Consider the following 17,005-nt stretch of genomic DNA (forward strand, 5'->3'; position numbering starts at 1 on the left):
GATGCAGAATGGCTTTTGGCAGGGAGATAGAAACAGCACTTTTCAAACCATTTGCTGCGATTTGTAAAGGAGTAATAGAACAGTTTAAAGGTGTTGTGACACTTTATGCTGGCCTGAGAACAGTAAGCAGTGTGCCTTCTAGCAGTGAAGAGGAATCTTTACAGCTAGGCATGGAAATGCTTTCTCCTTTTCCACAGTGTCAGAAAACTCTCATGCTAGGAAGGCCCATCATCACACTGTTTGGATTAAATGCCTGGAAGTTTCCTGAACTGAAGAAGAAATGGGTCTGTGACAGGAGTCAGAAAATTTCCACTGTCTCAAGAGTGCTCATTCAGCTGTGTTAGTTAAACTAGCTGACCTGAAAGTGTCCTGATCTTTTTGTTAGGTTTAAACTGTCTTTTTTAGAAGTGTCTGCAAGTCATTGACCTATATGGTGTAGTCATCTGAATTCTGCTTCACAGAGGAATTTCAGCATTTTGTGCTGTAATTTGGCAAAGTGCAGTAAATGTTCACCAGCAAGTCCTGCCTAATATTAGTCCAGTGCTCCATTATGCAGAATTCATAACTCCTAATTTGTGCCTGATGATGCTGATGTCCATCAGCCCTGGTTAGGCAACATGATCGAGCCAGGGATGGTTGATAATTTTAACCTCCATTTAACTGTGAAAAAAGGTTTATCTTACTCTCTATCATTTTGACATCTAATTAAACATGAAGGTAATGAAACTGTTCTGGCTTATACTGGTTGGAAAAGCACTTCAAATTACGTGTTACCCTGGTTATTAATACATGGTTTGGTTACTGCACCTTTACTACACTTCTAGTTTGCACTAAACAGACCTGGCCAGGGATTTTGGAGCATGCAGTCTGTATTAACAAAAGTAATTTTTCAGAGTCCTGATCTCCTGAAATACCGTCTTCCCCAATCCCTGTTCCTGCTCTTCTCTCTAGGCTTTAGTTCCATGATGAATGGTAACCACACTCAACTGTGTTATAAATGAAGTCTCATCTCAATCTGAATTTAGTAATATTTATAAAAGGTATAAAAGGTATAAAAGGCAAGTAAACAGCGCTAGGTGTGCAAGGAGTCTATGCTCCACCAACACGCACACATGAACATCAAACATCCTAAATATATATGTGAGAAACACTCCGTAGCCAATAACTTAGGCTCAGGTGAGGATCTCAGTGAAGTAGTAATTTATTCGCGATTGCAATGGCGGGCGCCCCACAAGCAGGAGAGAGTGCATCTACTAGTTCCAAAACACAGTTTATATACCTTTTGATGGCAGGACCCTCCCCTGTTTCCCCACTGAGTGGGTAATCCAGATTCACAATCCATCTGATGCTTCACAAACAATGCGTGGCCTTCAGTCGCCGGCCTGTTAAACTTCAAATTTCTTTTGACATTTTTACTGCTTGAAGTGGTAATGTTTCTTCACTTATCTGACTTGACTTGACACCGTGATTTTCACCTAATTGTCCTAAGGAGTCTGATTGTCTGCATTTTACAAGGTTGCCTGCTAAACTTTCTTATCACTGTAAGTATATCTCAGTACCACATTCCTTCCTTCTAAACAATGTAACTCTGCAAAAACAACATTTCTATTCCCACATATAGAACATTGCTTTTACACACTAAACGCGAGTATGCCTGTACATACGTACAATCAGAAAAGGTAACAAACAATCCTTTAAGTTATACAATCAGAAAAGGTAACAAACAATCCTTTAAGTTCCATGACTTAACAGTTTCCATTTTCCTGATTACAAACAACAGTCTTCATTTTCCGTAATTCCATGGCTAGTAGTGTGAACAATATGTCTCGCTTTAATTTGTCAAGCAACTTGGTCTTCAGGCCTTATGTATCCCATTCTTCCTGGATCGAAGAAAAGCATATCCATCTCCTTTTCAAGGCCAATGAGGCCTGGGTCAAAAGGCACGTTCAGGTCAACAGAGGGCAGAACAGCAAAAGCCTTTGATGGCTGTAGCAGCAGAGGGGCCCATGGCGTAGCAGTCGGATCAGTAAAGGAGCCCGCAACTCCCTCACTATCTGGCAAACCACACATTTCTGACTGTGGTCCCACATGGCTCTTTAAGGCCTCAGAGATTGCTCGCCAGGTGCCGAGCAATCCCACTGCAACCTTGTCGTTTTTAGTTGCAGAGTCCCACACCTTGACCTCAATTTGGTCCCATATTTCAGGATCATAAACTGTCTGATTGTTAATAAGGAGAATAAGCTGTATGGTTACCAGGACAGTCTGTTTCTGTTACCAGGACGGGAACAGGCACATTGATTGCCTCATGAAGATAGGTTTGGCCAGACTCAGCAAACTGCTCAGAGAAGCTCGTACACAAAGTCGCTGGAAATAGGTGCACCGGAGCTGGAAAGTAGCTCAAGCTGAGAGAAGCGGACCTGTGCACACAACTGCCTCTGCCTGGTAAGCAGCTGTGCATTATGGGGAATCATACGTCCTTAGGAACGAAGACTGTCCCAGTACAAAGAGCCATGTGGGACCACAGTCAGAAATGTCTGGTTTGCCAGATAGTGAGGGAGCTGCAGGCTCGTCCACCGATCCTTCTGCTACGCCATGGGCCCCTCTGCTGCTACAGCCATCAAAGGCTTTTGCTGTTCCACCCCCTGTTGACCTGGACGTGCCTTTTGACCCAGTCCCTATTGGCCTTGAAAAGGAGATGGAAATGTTTCCCTTCAGTCCATGGATAGGATACATAAGGCCTGAAGGCCGAGTTGCTTAACAACTTAAAGCAAGACAATTGTCCCCATGACTAGTCCTGAAATTTTCTGGTGTTTGTAATCAAGAAAATGAATGGAAAATTGAGACTGTATATTATCCGAGAAAAATTAATGCAGTCATTTAGGATATGGGAGCACTTCAATCAGGATTACCAACTCCAACTATGCTCCCCCAGTAATGGACATTAATAGTAATAGACTTAAAGGATTGTTTATTAAACACTTGCCAGAATTTGGAAAACTTTGCCATGTTTATGTTTCAATTGATATGTTACAATTGATACTTTTTCTGATTGTACATATGTATATGCATGCTTGGGTTTAGTATGTAAAAGCAGTGTTCTGTATATTTAGAAAGTTTGATGTTCATGGGTGTGTGTTGGTAGAGCATAGACTCCCCACGCTCCCAGCGCTGTTTACTTGCCTTTTATAAATATTACTAAATTCAGATTGAGTTGTATCTTCATTTATAACAGGTTGAATGAAGATTAGGTCTTTGGGTAAATACTGCTGTTACTATAGCAATACCTATGTTTTTTAAAGAACTACCTTAAATGCGTGTTTGAATGGTGAGGTGGGGGTGCTGTAGATATTTTCCTGCTCCTCTGCAGAGATTTGTTTGTTTTGTTGTAAAGGACACACTATTACTTCTATAAGGTGTTAATACTGCTACTGTAAAACACTCTGGGGTAATTTATGTTAAACGTAACTTGTTTTCTGTGAGAACAGATTCTTTTGTCTGCCAAAGTACTGTCTTGTGTACAATAGAGGTATATGGTAAATTTAAACTTGCAAGTCTTGGTCTTTAAAACAAATAAAACCCCACATGGCTGTTGCAGGCAATTCCTATACTCAATAAAATCATTATTTATAGGATTAAATTTACTAAAAAATATATATTTAAATTGCAGATCCTATGTAGAATATCTTGCTTTGAGGCTTTTCTTTCTTTTTCTTCTTTCTTTGTCACCTTACTTAGTATGAGCCTGGTGTGCTTCCTAGGACTGCATAGGAGTTTCACCTAAAGGAAATGCCTGCTGTCTGAATGGCCTAGAGCATTTAGTAACACCTGCTTTCTTCTTGTTGCATAGTACAGCTTCTGTGGCTCTTGCAGGAAGTGGAAAAATACTCCGTGGAGTTTTCTGTGGGTAAAACTGCATGGATTTGCCTGTGTTGCATTATGTGCTTCCCAGTGCTGGCAGAGAAAATGTCTCTTCCGGCTCCCATCCCACTAGGTTTCTGGAGTGGCCGGTGGTGCTCTCGGGAGAAGGCAGCAGTCATGATGGGCAGATTTGATCACCAGCCTCTTGAGGCAGAAGACTCCCACATATGAAGTATTACTCATCTCATCTGCATGTGATGTGGTCTTTGTGTTGTTTTCTAATACCACACACACAGCCCTCTGATGTTATCATTTCTCACACTGTAAAGCCTGCTTCTGTAGCAAGCTCTTGTGGAGGAATGGTTAAGTGAAATAGGACACGTGGATGTTGGGCAGTTAAGAGGCAATGGGCTAGTAAAGTACCGTACTCAACTCACATGAGTCTGGCACGTACGCAGCTGGCTGAGAGCCAATCAGGCTCAAGGACACGATGCCCTTGAGCGATGGGGAAAGTCCCTAAGGCGGGATGGTGGCTAAAAGAAGGAGGAACTACCTGAAAAGAGCGGGAAATGTTAGCCAATCCTGAGCTTAGTTTTTGCAATATGTATGAGTTGATTATGTTCGAACTAGATAAAAGGCGACTGAGCTATCCTTTAAAGTTGAAGTTCACTGTTCACTCATACTGAGCGTCTGTGTCTTCCTTCCATCGACAACAAGCTCTGCTGCTTATTCTGCCACATAGCCTTGTTTATTCTGCTGCACATTCCTTGGGAAGGGTCAAGGAGAACTCCCTTCATTTTCTGATGCAAAGAGCAATAAATAATATTAACTCAGCAACAACACTGGTTCTAGCACAAATGTTAGTAGGTCTGTGTTGTTTGAAATCCCACCAGGAAAAGGGAATGATGACTCACGGTGAATACTCTGAGTTTTTCAGAGATGTATGAATTACTGTCCCACTGTACACTAGCCAGGCTATGAATCAGATTTTGTAAGGTTGAACTGGATTACACTGTGAAAGGAGCACTGGAAGAAGAACTGTTTAATGTAGTAGGGGCCTTTCTGTTCTTAAAGAAAATGGTACAAGTTGATACAGGCTTAAATATGGATGCATATCAAAGGTAGACTCACAGATGCCGTTAGAAATGCAGAGAAGGTATCATGTTTGTGATGGAAAAGTGTGTAAATTTTAATATTTTCATTAATTTTTCTTTGTTCTGTTTACACTGAACAATATTGCAGTCCTAAGAATGCTAGTCTGTATTTATTGTTCAGGTACAACCAAATGGGATACATGAAAGCCATTAACCTCAAATGACTTTCTACTGCAAGTCAGGAGCTGACAGGACAAACATGAAATTTCCTAGTGAGAGAGACAGGCAAGAGGCACAGAGTGACAAATGGCAGGGAGGAGTGTAGATAAATGCTACCACTGTAAAGTATTTGTTTTAATATTTACTTTCTTTTAGTGGTCATGAATACACAATGAAATACTTGAAGAAGGAGGAAGTTGGTCAACATGGTCAGAAATTCAGTTTTTATCCCTTTAAAATTAGATGCACCCAGGAATTAACTCTATTAAACTTTTTTTTTTTTTTTTTTCCCCACTCAATTGCAACAAGGAGAAAAAAGTCAGGATTAGATATTTGACAAAATGCACTATCCTGACCTGTGAAATGGTAAATAGAGGCAGTGACTGATGTAGAAATAATGTATTTGAGAGGCTTTTAGACACTTGGTCTGCTTAATATGTAGGTTAACCCTTAATGGATGGTAGAGAAGGGATAGCTGCTAGACTGTGGAGTTTAGCAGGACGAATCAATAACTGCTTCCCAAAAGTAGTTTCTGCTGTTGATTGAGTGCAATTCCATAGACTTCTTGATATTTATGTATATGTTTTGCATTTCTAAAATTCTGCCATAATTACCTAAGATATGCAAGAAACATTGACATTCTAGTTATAGAAAGACACCACGTAGGCAGTGAGAAATACACTTTTAGGGAGAGCAAAATGACATTTATTGAGAGGAAATGAGATAGATGGGAATGTAGTAAATGCTTGTATAAATATGAATCACTATATAAGATGTTGGAACTATAAAAAAGAGTAGGAATTTGAGAAAGGTGGTAAAACTAATACAGTTTTGCTAGGTTGTTGACATTTTTCATGGGGTAGTACAATGTAGTGTTACATGTTTGTAATCTAACAGAAAGGTATCGCAAAATAATAAAATATTAATCAAAGTGTAAAGATTGGTAGTCAGATTGGGGGGAATATTATATACAAAGCAGAAATTACGAAATAGATAGATGAAAACTGGCTGGATGAGTAAGCTCAGATAGTAGTGGTCAGTGCCTAACTGGTTACAAGCATTACTTCTTGGGGACTGATAGTGGGATTAATTTGGTTTAATGCCTCCATTAATGTTCTGGGCTTTGAGATGCAGTCCACTTTCTTTAGGTGCACAGATGACAGAGTTGGTTGGAAGGGTTGACATACTGGTAGATGGGACTACTCCAGCCTTTCAAGGTCAATCTCGAGAGAAATGGGTTGCTGGGAACTTCCTGAAAAAGCAATACCAATCTAGCATTTTGCAGTAGAATGGGCTTGGGCCTGACTGTCCAGCGATCAGCTCTGCTGAAGGGAACCTTTTGATTCCTGATGGACAGTGAATTTAAAGCAGTCAGTCCTTGTAGCAGTGGTCAGTGGGTTGAGGCAAGTGATCATTCATTTAGTACTTTTGAGTCTGTATCTGCAGTAGTGTGTACAGCGTTAGGTGTCCCAGTACAAGTAAGGCATTGCCAAACTGGAGCATAAGCCTCACCACTATAACCACAGAGATGGTTAGGAACTGGAGCATATGACATGCACCAAAAGGCTGAGGGAGCTGTGTTTCTTCAATGTTATGAAGACTGAGGGAGAATCTACTGGCAGTCTAAAACTGCCTAATGGGTAATTAAGAGAAGATAAAGCCAAAGGGTAATAGACAACCAAACATAGTACTGCTTCTCTGAATACTCTAGGAATCTGCATACCAGGATTTTTCTAATCCAGAGAAGGTATCTCTGTATATATTAACTCAGGACACATTTTTCTTCTATTATTTTTTTCCAGTTGCTCTTTGGATCTGTGTTAACTTTTAACATTCACACTGCCCAGTGGTAAACATTGGTATGGATATAATATAAACCCAGGATTTAACCTGCAGAAGAAGTGCTTGTCCCAAATACTAATGAATCATTTCACCTCAGAACACCCCACCTGCCTGCAAAGCAGTCTCTTAACTGAGCTAGAAGGGCAGAATAGAAAGAAAAGTGAGAAAAAAGTGTTGAAACAGATTTATTTCCATGTGTTCCATGTGGCAGTATTAGAACAGGAGGACAAAGCAGTCTGTACTCACAGCACTGCTTCTTGGAAAAGATAATTTCAACTTTCACACGGAGATATCTGATGTCATCAGAGCTCCCCAGAATATCTGCTCTGAAATTTCAGACCTGCTTCTCCCTCTCTGCTCCCCTTGCACACAGATTTCAAAGTCTAACAGTTAGATGAAGTACAGTCTGTGCTCCTGTGATATCCAATGTTACAAAAGAAAATGGGGTTAAATACAGTCTCTTGACAATTTACAGGTTTACAGGGTGAGAAAAATTTTTAAAAATACCAGTGTATTTATTTCATTTAACTACACTCTGATATGTCAAGTAATTTCCCATTGATGATAGACACTGATTGACAGCAACAGAAAAGGAAATCTTCCTTAAGAGCCCCTAGTACCGCATCTATAGAATAATAGAGGACAAATCCTTCATGTCCTGAAGTAAGAAAATTATTAACAGATTAGGATAGAGCCTGATACATGAAGCAAGGTATCAGTCCATGGCAAGTGAGCTACATCTGAACTTGGTGCTGATTGACTCTGTTCTCTATGTAGCAAGTTCATTGTCTGATACGTTTTTAAGACAAGGCTAAGTGTCAAGCATGTTGGCATTTTTCTGGTTCTATCAGCAGTGGAATTTGTTCAACTGTGACTAGTATTCAGTTTTCTCAGCTTGTTATTCACCACATTTATTTTATGATATTTAATAAGAGATACAAAGGTGTTAAAGCAACTCTTTTCCCACTATCAGAACTGTTTGCAAATGTAAAACAAAACAAAACAAAAACAAAAAACAAAGACATTATCACCACTGTTGTGGATTTCTTTCTTTTTAGAAAGAAATTATCATCAGAATCCATGATACTTTTTCGTATAGGTAACCGATTATTTTTCACAATGCTATCCCAGACTGTAGAAGGATAACTTTATTTGTTAAAGGTGAAATATACATCTTTCTTTCAGTGAGAATTTGTTCAGCATCAGTCTAGGCAGGTGTGTATGTTGCTAGGGTAATACAGGATCCATTTAGACTCTACATGCTTGTTGCAAAGCCTTGTTCAAAATAATAATAGTAATGAAGTACTGAAATAGGTTTTTATTCGTGTACCTCACTTAGCCTTACCTATATATAAAAATAAGTTATCCTAAACTCCTAATACATCGTTATCTGATCAGACTGCTGATGGTAGTTGCATGCTACTCGGTTCACTTTACATGTGTCTAATTCTGATGCTATTTTCTTGGTGGTATTCATACTGACGGTGGCCACATGGTGAGTGCTTCAGATGTAGTGGCTTTCATAGCAGGCTTGCTGTCAGTCAATATTAAAAATTGTTATTGATTTTAGGCAGAACATTGCTACATCAGTTCTGGATGCTTTTTAAAAATCTTATCTGTACGGCCCAATTCCCTCATCTCCCTATGTGTGCATGGATGCTGTTTCTACTTTTTCTAGTGTGCACAACACCCCTGCTATATCCATTCCTGCTTTATAACCATTTAAATAAGAGAAAAGTCAACACTGTTCCTTTTCAGTTTGAATGCACAGTAGTCACTGAATCTTTAACATTGATTTTTGAAGGCAACGCTGTCATTGTAGGCCTTTTGTATTAAGTGGCAAAGGCAAGGTTTGGACAACAATTTAAAACAATTTAATGGGACAATATCATCAGTTAATACATAGGCAGCACCATCTAGCTCTTAGTTTTGAAAAGAGAGGCCAAGAAAAACTACAAAGGAAGATCTGAGGCTATTTTTGTAGAAATGAGTAACTCAAGGGAAAAAAAAAAAAGAACCTGAAAAATGCTCGTGAGATAGTACATAGAATACAACTACAGCTGCAGTAATTGGACTGTGAAATATTTGTCTTAATTTTTGATACAAGAAGTAGTTTACTCATAACAGTTTATGAATCTCTTACTACTTGAATGCTGAGGTGTTTCCCCCAGCCTGCCAAAGCTTTGTGCTTTTCTGGTTTTGAGGGATTTTTAATGTTACTTTTTTTTCTTCTTCTTTTTTTCCTCTGATAGACTCCCTGCTGTCTAATTCTCCCTGAAACTCAGCTACTGCTGGTGGATCTATATCCCTGTGCAGATTGAAGGTGTTCTTCAAAGGGTCCCCAACTGCAAGCAGTATGTTTGCACATGTACTAACATGTTTTTGATGTTGTTGGTTTTTTTTTGTTTTGTTTTGTTTTTAACAGCACTAATAATGTGTAGAATACTAATAGACATACTGAGTGTTAAATATACCACAAGGTACAATTGTGACTCATGTTGATAGGAGCCTAGAAAAAAGACACTTTCTAAGATTATGGTGTAACTTGGCATTTGCTCCAAAGGTACCCAGTACAATCCTGTGCTCCACTTTTTGAAAGAGAGGCAAATAGAGTTTCCTCAGGGACAATTTAGCAAAGATGGAAGGAGAAACAAAATGTTTGTAGCAATGGTGTAGCACTGCCTCTAACAAGGGATTTGTGTTAGATGCCCATCCTGATGGAGAAGAATAAACTACCTGAGAAGGAGGCAGCTAAAATAAATTAGTGCTGAATCCATAGAGGGAGGCATATGCCCGCTGGAAGAATTTGGTTCTTACTGTATATAGCAGGGGGAAAAATATATGACCCTGGCAGTATATAGCTTTACCTCTGTGTGCACAATACACTTCATGGTATAGAGACTATGGAACTGATGAAATGCTGAGGAGTTCTCCTTGGCATCTCTGTCTATTTAACTCCAGAGCAGATGTTGGTGAGTGGTGAGGGGCTATAAAACTTACAGTTAGTGTTTTCCCTAAATTTAGTGGCATTGCACTCACCTGGTTGTGCACTTCTAGGCAGAAGAAAAAAAAAAAAAAAAAAAAAAAAGTGAGAAAGCAAAAGCAGAGGTGGGGACCCCCTTTCAGTAATAACAATCTGGGACCTTGAACATCAAGTTCAAAAGGTGTGAATGGAAGAAAAGTTTCAGCAATCAGCCTGTGACTTCTCATGGTAGCCAAGGAGTAAGGGACCGTCAGGTTCTGCACAGATTAAAGGAGCATCTGATACACAGCTGGCAGGTCTACAATTATATTTGTCCATCACCTGAGGAAGTTACACGGAGTATGGCAACCTCACCAGCTGGACTTGGCCTTTTGTAGTGTGCCAGTTTGAAATATAGGCTGGTGTGAGGTGAGTGTCAGCTGGCTGCATCCCATCAGCTGGAGATGCTCCCCCAGAGAGGAGCAGAGGAACAGGTTTGGGGAAAACTGGCAGCAAAATTGTGCCAGGACTCTGTCCTGGAGCTTAACATCCCACATTGTAGTTGATACGTTTCATCTTTTTTAAAGGACTGCTAAGAGGTTTCTGCTGGTAATTTTTTCCCTTGTTATACGGAAAGCAGATGGGTTTTTGTAGTTTTATATTTTAATAAAGCTGACTGGGGCCTTCAGCATTGCTGTTTCATGAACTCCTTCCAGAGCAGCTCCCAATGTAGAGGCCTGGAGTTGAATCATCCTAGACTTTTTTTTGTTTTGTTTTGTTTTAACCTGTTTCTCAATCATGTCCTAGTCTTCCCTCTACCTTGTTTTAAACTTCGCAATATGTATGGCGAGTTGCCAATGTGCATTGCTCTTAACTTTGCATTTAGCAGTTACAGCTCCACCTGCCCCCAACCCTTGAGTGTGTAATCACAGCATTACCTCTCGAGGAGAAGCAAGAAAAGTTTTACAGCTTTTTCAAAGGTTTTACAATCTGAACAGAAGTCATAAAGATTATTTACTTGAAACTCTGAAGAATATTTATTCAAGTTCAAGCAGGTGGGCCAAACCTTTATACTGGGGACAAACAACAGAAAAATACATCATTCTAAAGTTTTAAATTTATAATACCAGTATCTGGAATATGGTTAAATATGGCATACATGCAAGTTCAGAAATTACATGCTTTAGATCACTACTGTAATAGCCTTTTAGACTTGAGGTTTAGAATTGACTTGTCAGATTTTAATAAACAGGCTGTTTTTATTTCAAATTGTTCATCTGAGACAGAAATGGCAAATTAGAAGATGTGTAGCCTAGTAAAGTGAGTCTTTTTAACATTCCAGGATTGGCTCATAGCAATGCTTATAGGTTATCTTGGTTGAGTTTCTGAATAAGTATGCAACAAGAATATTCTTTTTTTTTTTCTTTTTTTTCCTGTACCAAGATATTTAAGCATAAATTTAAATGCAAGTCACCGTGTCACGACTGTCTTCCTGCAGCTTAATCCACCTCTTATGGTACCTCTAGATTTTGTTGGTTTTTTTTTTTATACTTTTCTGTTACTCTAGTCTTATAAGTGGTTCTAATCAGTGCTTAGAAATAATAAGTTAGCTACTACTAACTCAGAAAAACAGAAGAAAATGGATATATTTATAGTTACACTGTTGTTCTAGGCTTTTGCTAACATGTTTTTCATGAATGCTGTTTTCTTTTAATGCAGATACTAGTTGTAAATGCCAGAAACTATCCACTCACACAACTGTTCATTCTGACTTCTTCACTTTTTCATTACTCATATCATGTAATATATTGCTTAATTTGGAAAATATCAAAAGCGCTATAAAATGGGAGATAGCAAATTAATAAATACCACACATAAAATTGTTTTTTTTTTCTTTTTTTTTTCTTTCTCTCTCTCTCTCTTTTTTTTTTTTTTTTTTTTTTTAAATAAATGAGCTCTTTTGCTGAAATACAGAAAACTCTAGAGGTCTGCAATAGAGGTCTGCAAACCTTGTCACAGGCAGTTGGCAGTTGGCTCAGTATTGGTCCTGGTTTAGTTGTTTGTTTGTTTGTTTGTTTGTTTAAACTCTGGAAAGAAATGTGCTATTAGCTTCCTTGACTGAGCTCTTATGCATAATATGACTCCATGAATTAGAACTCAGAAAACGTAGCACTTTTGTTTTCAAAACTATTGAACAGAGGGTTTTTTTTTTTATTACTGTACACCAAGTCTTTTGACTTTCATAGCCTGGTTTTTGATTTGCGAAGTGCTCTGAAAGCGAATTGTGAGATGTCACAAGGGAGTGACAGCTGGAGTAGGTAAAGAAGTAGTCTGGTGTTGCAGAGTGTTACTGGAGCTGTGTGAACCGAAATTGTTTGCTCTGACTCACAGCAGAGTTTACATGGACCAGTCACATGTGACTCCAGAGAATATAGGAGCTTTAGCTTCCCAATTCTGGATTTAGAATGTGCATTTCTGACATTTGTTTTACACCTGCAGAAGTTATTTAAATAGTATCACGTGAGCATATTGAAAGAGGAAAAAGGCAAAGAGATTTATATTTGTTCTTTTGTTTTTTGTTCCAGTGAAATGAAGCAGAAGTTGGATGAAGAGGGTAACAAATGCAACATCCTTTCCAAGCAGCAGAAGTTCAATGAGCACTGCTGTATTCGCTGCTGTTCCCCTTTCACCTTTCTTATCAACAGCAAGCGACAGTGCCAAGATTGCAAGTACAACATCTGCAAGAGCTGCAGCTCTTACCAGAAGAAGGAGAAGGCTTGGATTTGCAGTGTCTGCCAGCAAACAAGGTAGGGACCTATTGTTCAACAGCTTGTATAAAGCAGCTGTGGCCTGACCTATGCTTTTTGTCAGTAGGGGACACAAAGTATCTGTTCATGATGAGGTTGATTTGTTCCTGAGACGTGATGTACCTGTTTTTCTAGGGATTAATTTGTTCTAAGAATGTTTGGTTACCTGTTGCATTTCCCAGGTTTGTTTAGTTGATCTGATGAATCAGCAAGCACTAATTGGACTTAGCTTGTACATGTCTGTGATCTTGAATGTGAATGTCTAGGTAACTAACCTAACCTGAGTGTAGTTAGTAATTTTCCAGCAAATCCCGTTGATGGGTGGGGCATGGAAAGAAGAATATTGGTGACTAGACCATCCATCTGTGAATGTGTTTTGGAGTGCTTTTCCAAATGCTGGAATTCTTTGGGCTTACTTTTGCAAATAACTGTACAAACAGCAGTGCAACCTGTTATAATTCTTAACATTTGTTAAGAATATGCTGTCAGGCCTCTGTTTACAGATGGTATCAGTGGTTTACTTGTTTCACTCTTTTGAGGATAATATAGCCAACACTTTTAAAGACAGCACCAGAAAACCAAAGCTACTCCAAGCAAACATAACAGTGGGAAAGGGAACACTCCTTGGAGGATGACTCTGATAGTCTTTCTTATCCGCATTGTAGGCCAGGTACCAAAAGCAGCTTCAGCTGCAGTATCATAGTATCATCTCTGACTTCTTTACTTGGATGAGAAGCATAGATGAATTTGATCAATTCCTCATAGTTTAATTTTGAACATTGGTAAGTAAAACAGCTGAGCAAATATGACTGAGATGGCTGGAGCATCAAGGCAAGAGCTGTGTCCTTTTCCAATGTTGTACAATATTTCTGTGCTTACCAGCCACTCCTTCCTGCTTGCTTCTGATCAACACCCACTTGAATCTTAAGTTTTCACATCATATCTGTGAATGAAGTGTGTGCCCTTTTGCATAGGGCTTAAGATCATAGGGATCCCAGGTGAATGACTCTGTTTCCAAATGCCAGCCTTTGAGCTGAAAGGAGAATGTATTCCCCAGGAGCATCTGATCCTCCTCTGACATTTCCGTAGGGAAACCTACTCCAACCAACCCCTGCCGAGGCAAGAGAAGAATGGCAGGAGTCTCTTTTCCAGCAGCACAGAGCGCTGCAGAGACAGTGTTCAATTCTGCTTTATTTATTTAACCATTTCATGACACCTCTTTCCTCCACTTCTCTCAATTGTAACGTGTTTACAAACATTTTCCTCATTTATGAAACATGGGACTCAGTTTGAGTTATTTTTCAGTAAATAAATTAACTAACACTGATGCTAATAATTTTATGCCCTGGTTTACTGGACCATGTGACTTACACGTACCTGCAGGGGAAGCTGGGGCGAGAATTCCCTGGAAGCTGCTGAGGTGGTTTGGCTTGGTTTTTTTGTGTGTTTGGTTTATTTGAGGGGGTATTGTTTTGAACTACCACTCAGTATTTCTCCCAGGGAAAAACTTGGGGGGAAATGCCACACTTTGTTGTCAGTTCCAGTCCCTTTCTCAGTGACATAGAAGGAGGGAGCATGGACTATGCCCTCCTATTCCTCCAGATGTCCTCTTGTTCTTATGTCTTTTATTTTTTCCTATAATAAGATAACACTAGTAGTAAACATAGCTCTTTGTTTAGCTGCTACTTCTCTGAATGTCTTACTACACTATTAGATACTGAGCTAGAAACATCTCAGAGGACTGTGCTTTCAGGTTGTTCACTCTCCCCCCTCCTCCCCCCCCCTATATTTCTTTAATTATGTAAGAATTAATCTCGTAATTCTCTGCTATGTAGAAAGGGCTTAGTTGAACTGGGAAAGTATGAACACTTTCAGTTCAGATTTTCCTTAATGACCTGCTTGTGCTCTTCTCTTCCACTCTAGAGCAGTGCTGGAATACCCTGAGTTTCACTTCTAGCTTTTATTTGGAATATGTCACACAGTTCTCTTATGTTGGAAGCAGTTTCTTACTGTACAAAAGGCTATAAAGCATTCCTAGAAGTAATTGTTTTTTTAAAGATGGTTAACCTCATACATTAGAGCTTGAAACTCTAATTAGGTGAATTGAAAGCTGCTTTGTGTCTATATATACATGCAAAAAAATCTTTTAAATTCCTTTATGATTTGGGAGCCAGGACCAAAGACTTGGGGATGTTTTTTGTTTGTTTTGTTTTATTTTGGAGAGTAATGCATTGCCTAAGAGTCACTTTGGTTTGAATTTAAAACACTTCTGAGAGCTGTGTCCTTACCTTTAGATCATCATTTTCTCTATAAGCTTCCTCTAAAAGAGTCGCATCAACTTCTGCAGGCTGTAAATACTTTACTGGTAGATTTCTACACAGGGGTGGTCTTGACACTGAAGAAAATCTGGTATGTTTAGTTAATCTCTCAAGGCATGACCCTACTGGAGCTACATGTTCGGTGGAAATTGGTATTCATCTTCCAAAATGGAGATCTACATTAAACATTTAGCAGAGAGCAAATAATGCAGGTCAGGATTTGAAACATAAAACATTTGTAGAAAATGGGACCAGTCTTCGCTTCTTCTAAAGGCATTAAGCTCATCTGTAAGCCAATGGGGGGTGAAAAAAAAAAAAAAAGTGTTTGTACTCTTTAAAGCGCATCTCTTCTTTTGATGCATCTTTTAGGTATTACAAAATTCGTCTCAGCATAGAATCTGAATACTTGGAAATGGCTTTCTAGCAATGTTGCTGTGAGGAACTGCAGAACCTTTCTTCATTTTCCCAGTTTTTCAGTTCTGCAACACTTTCTGCTAATACATTCTGGTTTAGATTTATCTCTGAAGGCCTTTATTAACATTCTAGTGTTTTGTTTTTTGTTTGTTTATTTGTTTTGCTCATGTGTATCTTTCTAATTTCTAAGTATGTTATGATAAAATTGTATACTATCGGTGTCAAGTTTTCAATTTGTGTGTAGTGCATTTCTGGTTCTTCAGAAGCTTTGTACAATGTCTTCTAGTTAGACACACATACAATGATGTGTTTGGGCAGCAGTCTGTATATACATGTATTATTAAGTGTTTGTGGCTAAGTAGATTCCAGACACAGTTGCTCTGCCCTCCGGATTAATACTTGGTGCCAGACAGTGGGGTTCTTTGCTCATTTATCAGTAATAGGACATTATTTCCATTTGTGTAGTTTCTATACTCATGGAGATTTATCCTGTTAACTATGAACAGCTAACCAATTATGTGTGGGTGCACTTAGAGCATTATAAATGCTGTGGTTTGCACAAGTTTTCTTTTCCTGGTGATAAAATTGGAAATTCTCCAGATTAGTAGCCACTGGGTCTGAGTGGCAATAATAAATGTGTCTTTTCTGTAGCTAGTGTGCTTTGCTATTAGGAACAGTATCTTAAAAGGTTCTTCTGTTACCAAAGAAGTTAACATGAAAATTTAATTTGTCATTTTTTAAAAGCTCAACGACACTGATAAGTAAATCCCTTATATGCTGTTATTCTTCAGACACACCTCTCACTTGAAATAGATACTGAAGCACATACCACTTATTATCTTCAGTATGAATCTGTGAGACTAAGAAATTATGCATTTTGTAAGGCAGTAATTTATCCTGCTTCTGTGACCTAGGTGTAAAGAAAGGTGGAAAATGCAATTGCCATGTCTTTCTGCCAAAGACAAGGAGTGGTTACTAAACTTGTATGCAAAATTAAGTATATGGCTTTTTGTACTTTTTTTGTAGTAGCATATCTTTTCTGCAGTCAGGTGTTTCTAAGGTCTTTCTCCAGATACTGGGACAAGTGTATGGCTATTGGAGTTAATTATGTCTCTTGCATCTTCCACCCTATCTGCTTTCAAAATATGACCCTACAGTTGTTGTAGATGGTGAAATAAGTGGTTATGCCTGTCAAAAGTACCTGTATTGTAAACACGTTTCCTACTTTTTCCTGTTGCACGTAACATCTGCATCTTGTGCTACAGCTATTCAGGCAAACATCATTTTAGCTTAGCAATTAGTAGGCAACCCTTGTGTTTATTTTGGATCCACAAATAAAATAATTTTAATGTAGGGGGAAAACAATCTGTGACCTAAAGCTGTTCTTGAGTTTGCATCTGCCTTTATTTCAGGTCGTTGTATCTTTTTTTGCAGAAACTGCTTTAGAGATGAAGATCGGATATTGACAGAGTGCCTAAATAAAAGTTTTCT

General features: G+C 38.8%; 1 protein-coding gene across 1 annotated transcript in view; it reads left to right on the forward strand.

Annotated features, from left to right (window-relative positions):
- The window catches only part of MYRIP (myosin VIIA and Rab interacting protein), a 207,621-nt gene that overhangs the window by 78,918 nt on the left and 111,698 nt on the right, over positions 1–17,005 (forward strand). Inside the window, exon 3 of the mRNA XM_084282618.1 lies at positions 12,561–12,782. Within this exon, the coding sequence (XP_084138744.1) occupies positions 12,561–12,782 (222 nt within the window). The remainder of the gene's footprint in view (positions 1–12,560; positions 12,783–17,005) is intronic.

Source organism: Netta rufina (genome assembly GCF_964035555.1).
Source record: "Netta rufina genome assembly, chromosome: 2".
NCBI classification, from domain to species: Eukaryota; Metazoa; Chordata; class Aves; order Anseriformes; family Anatidae; genus Netta; species Netta rufina.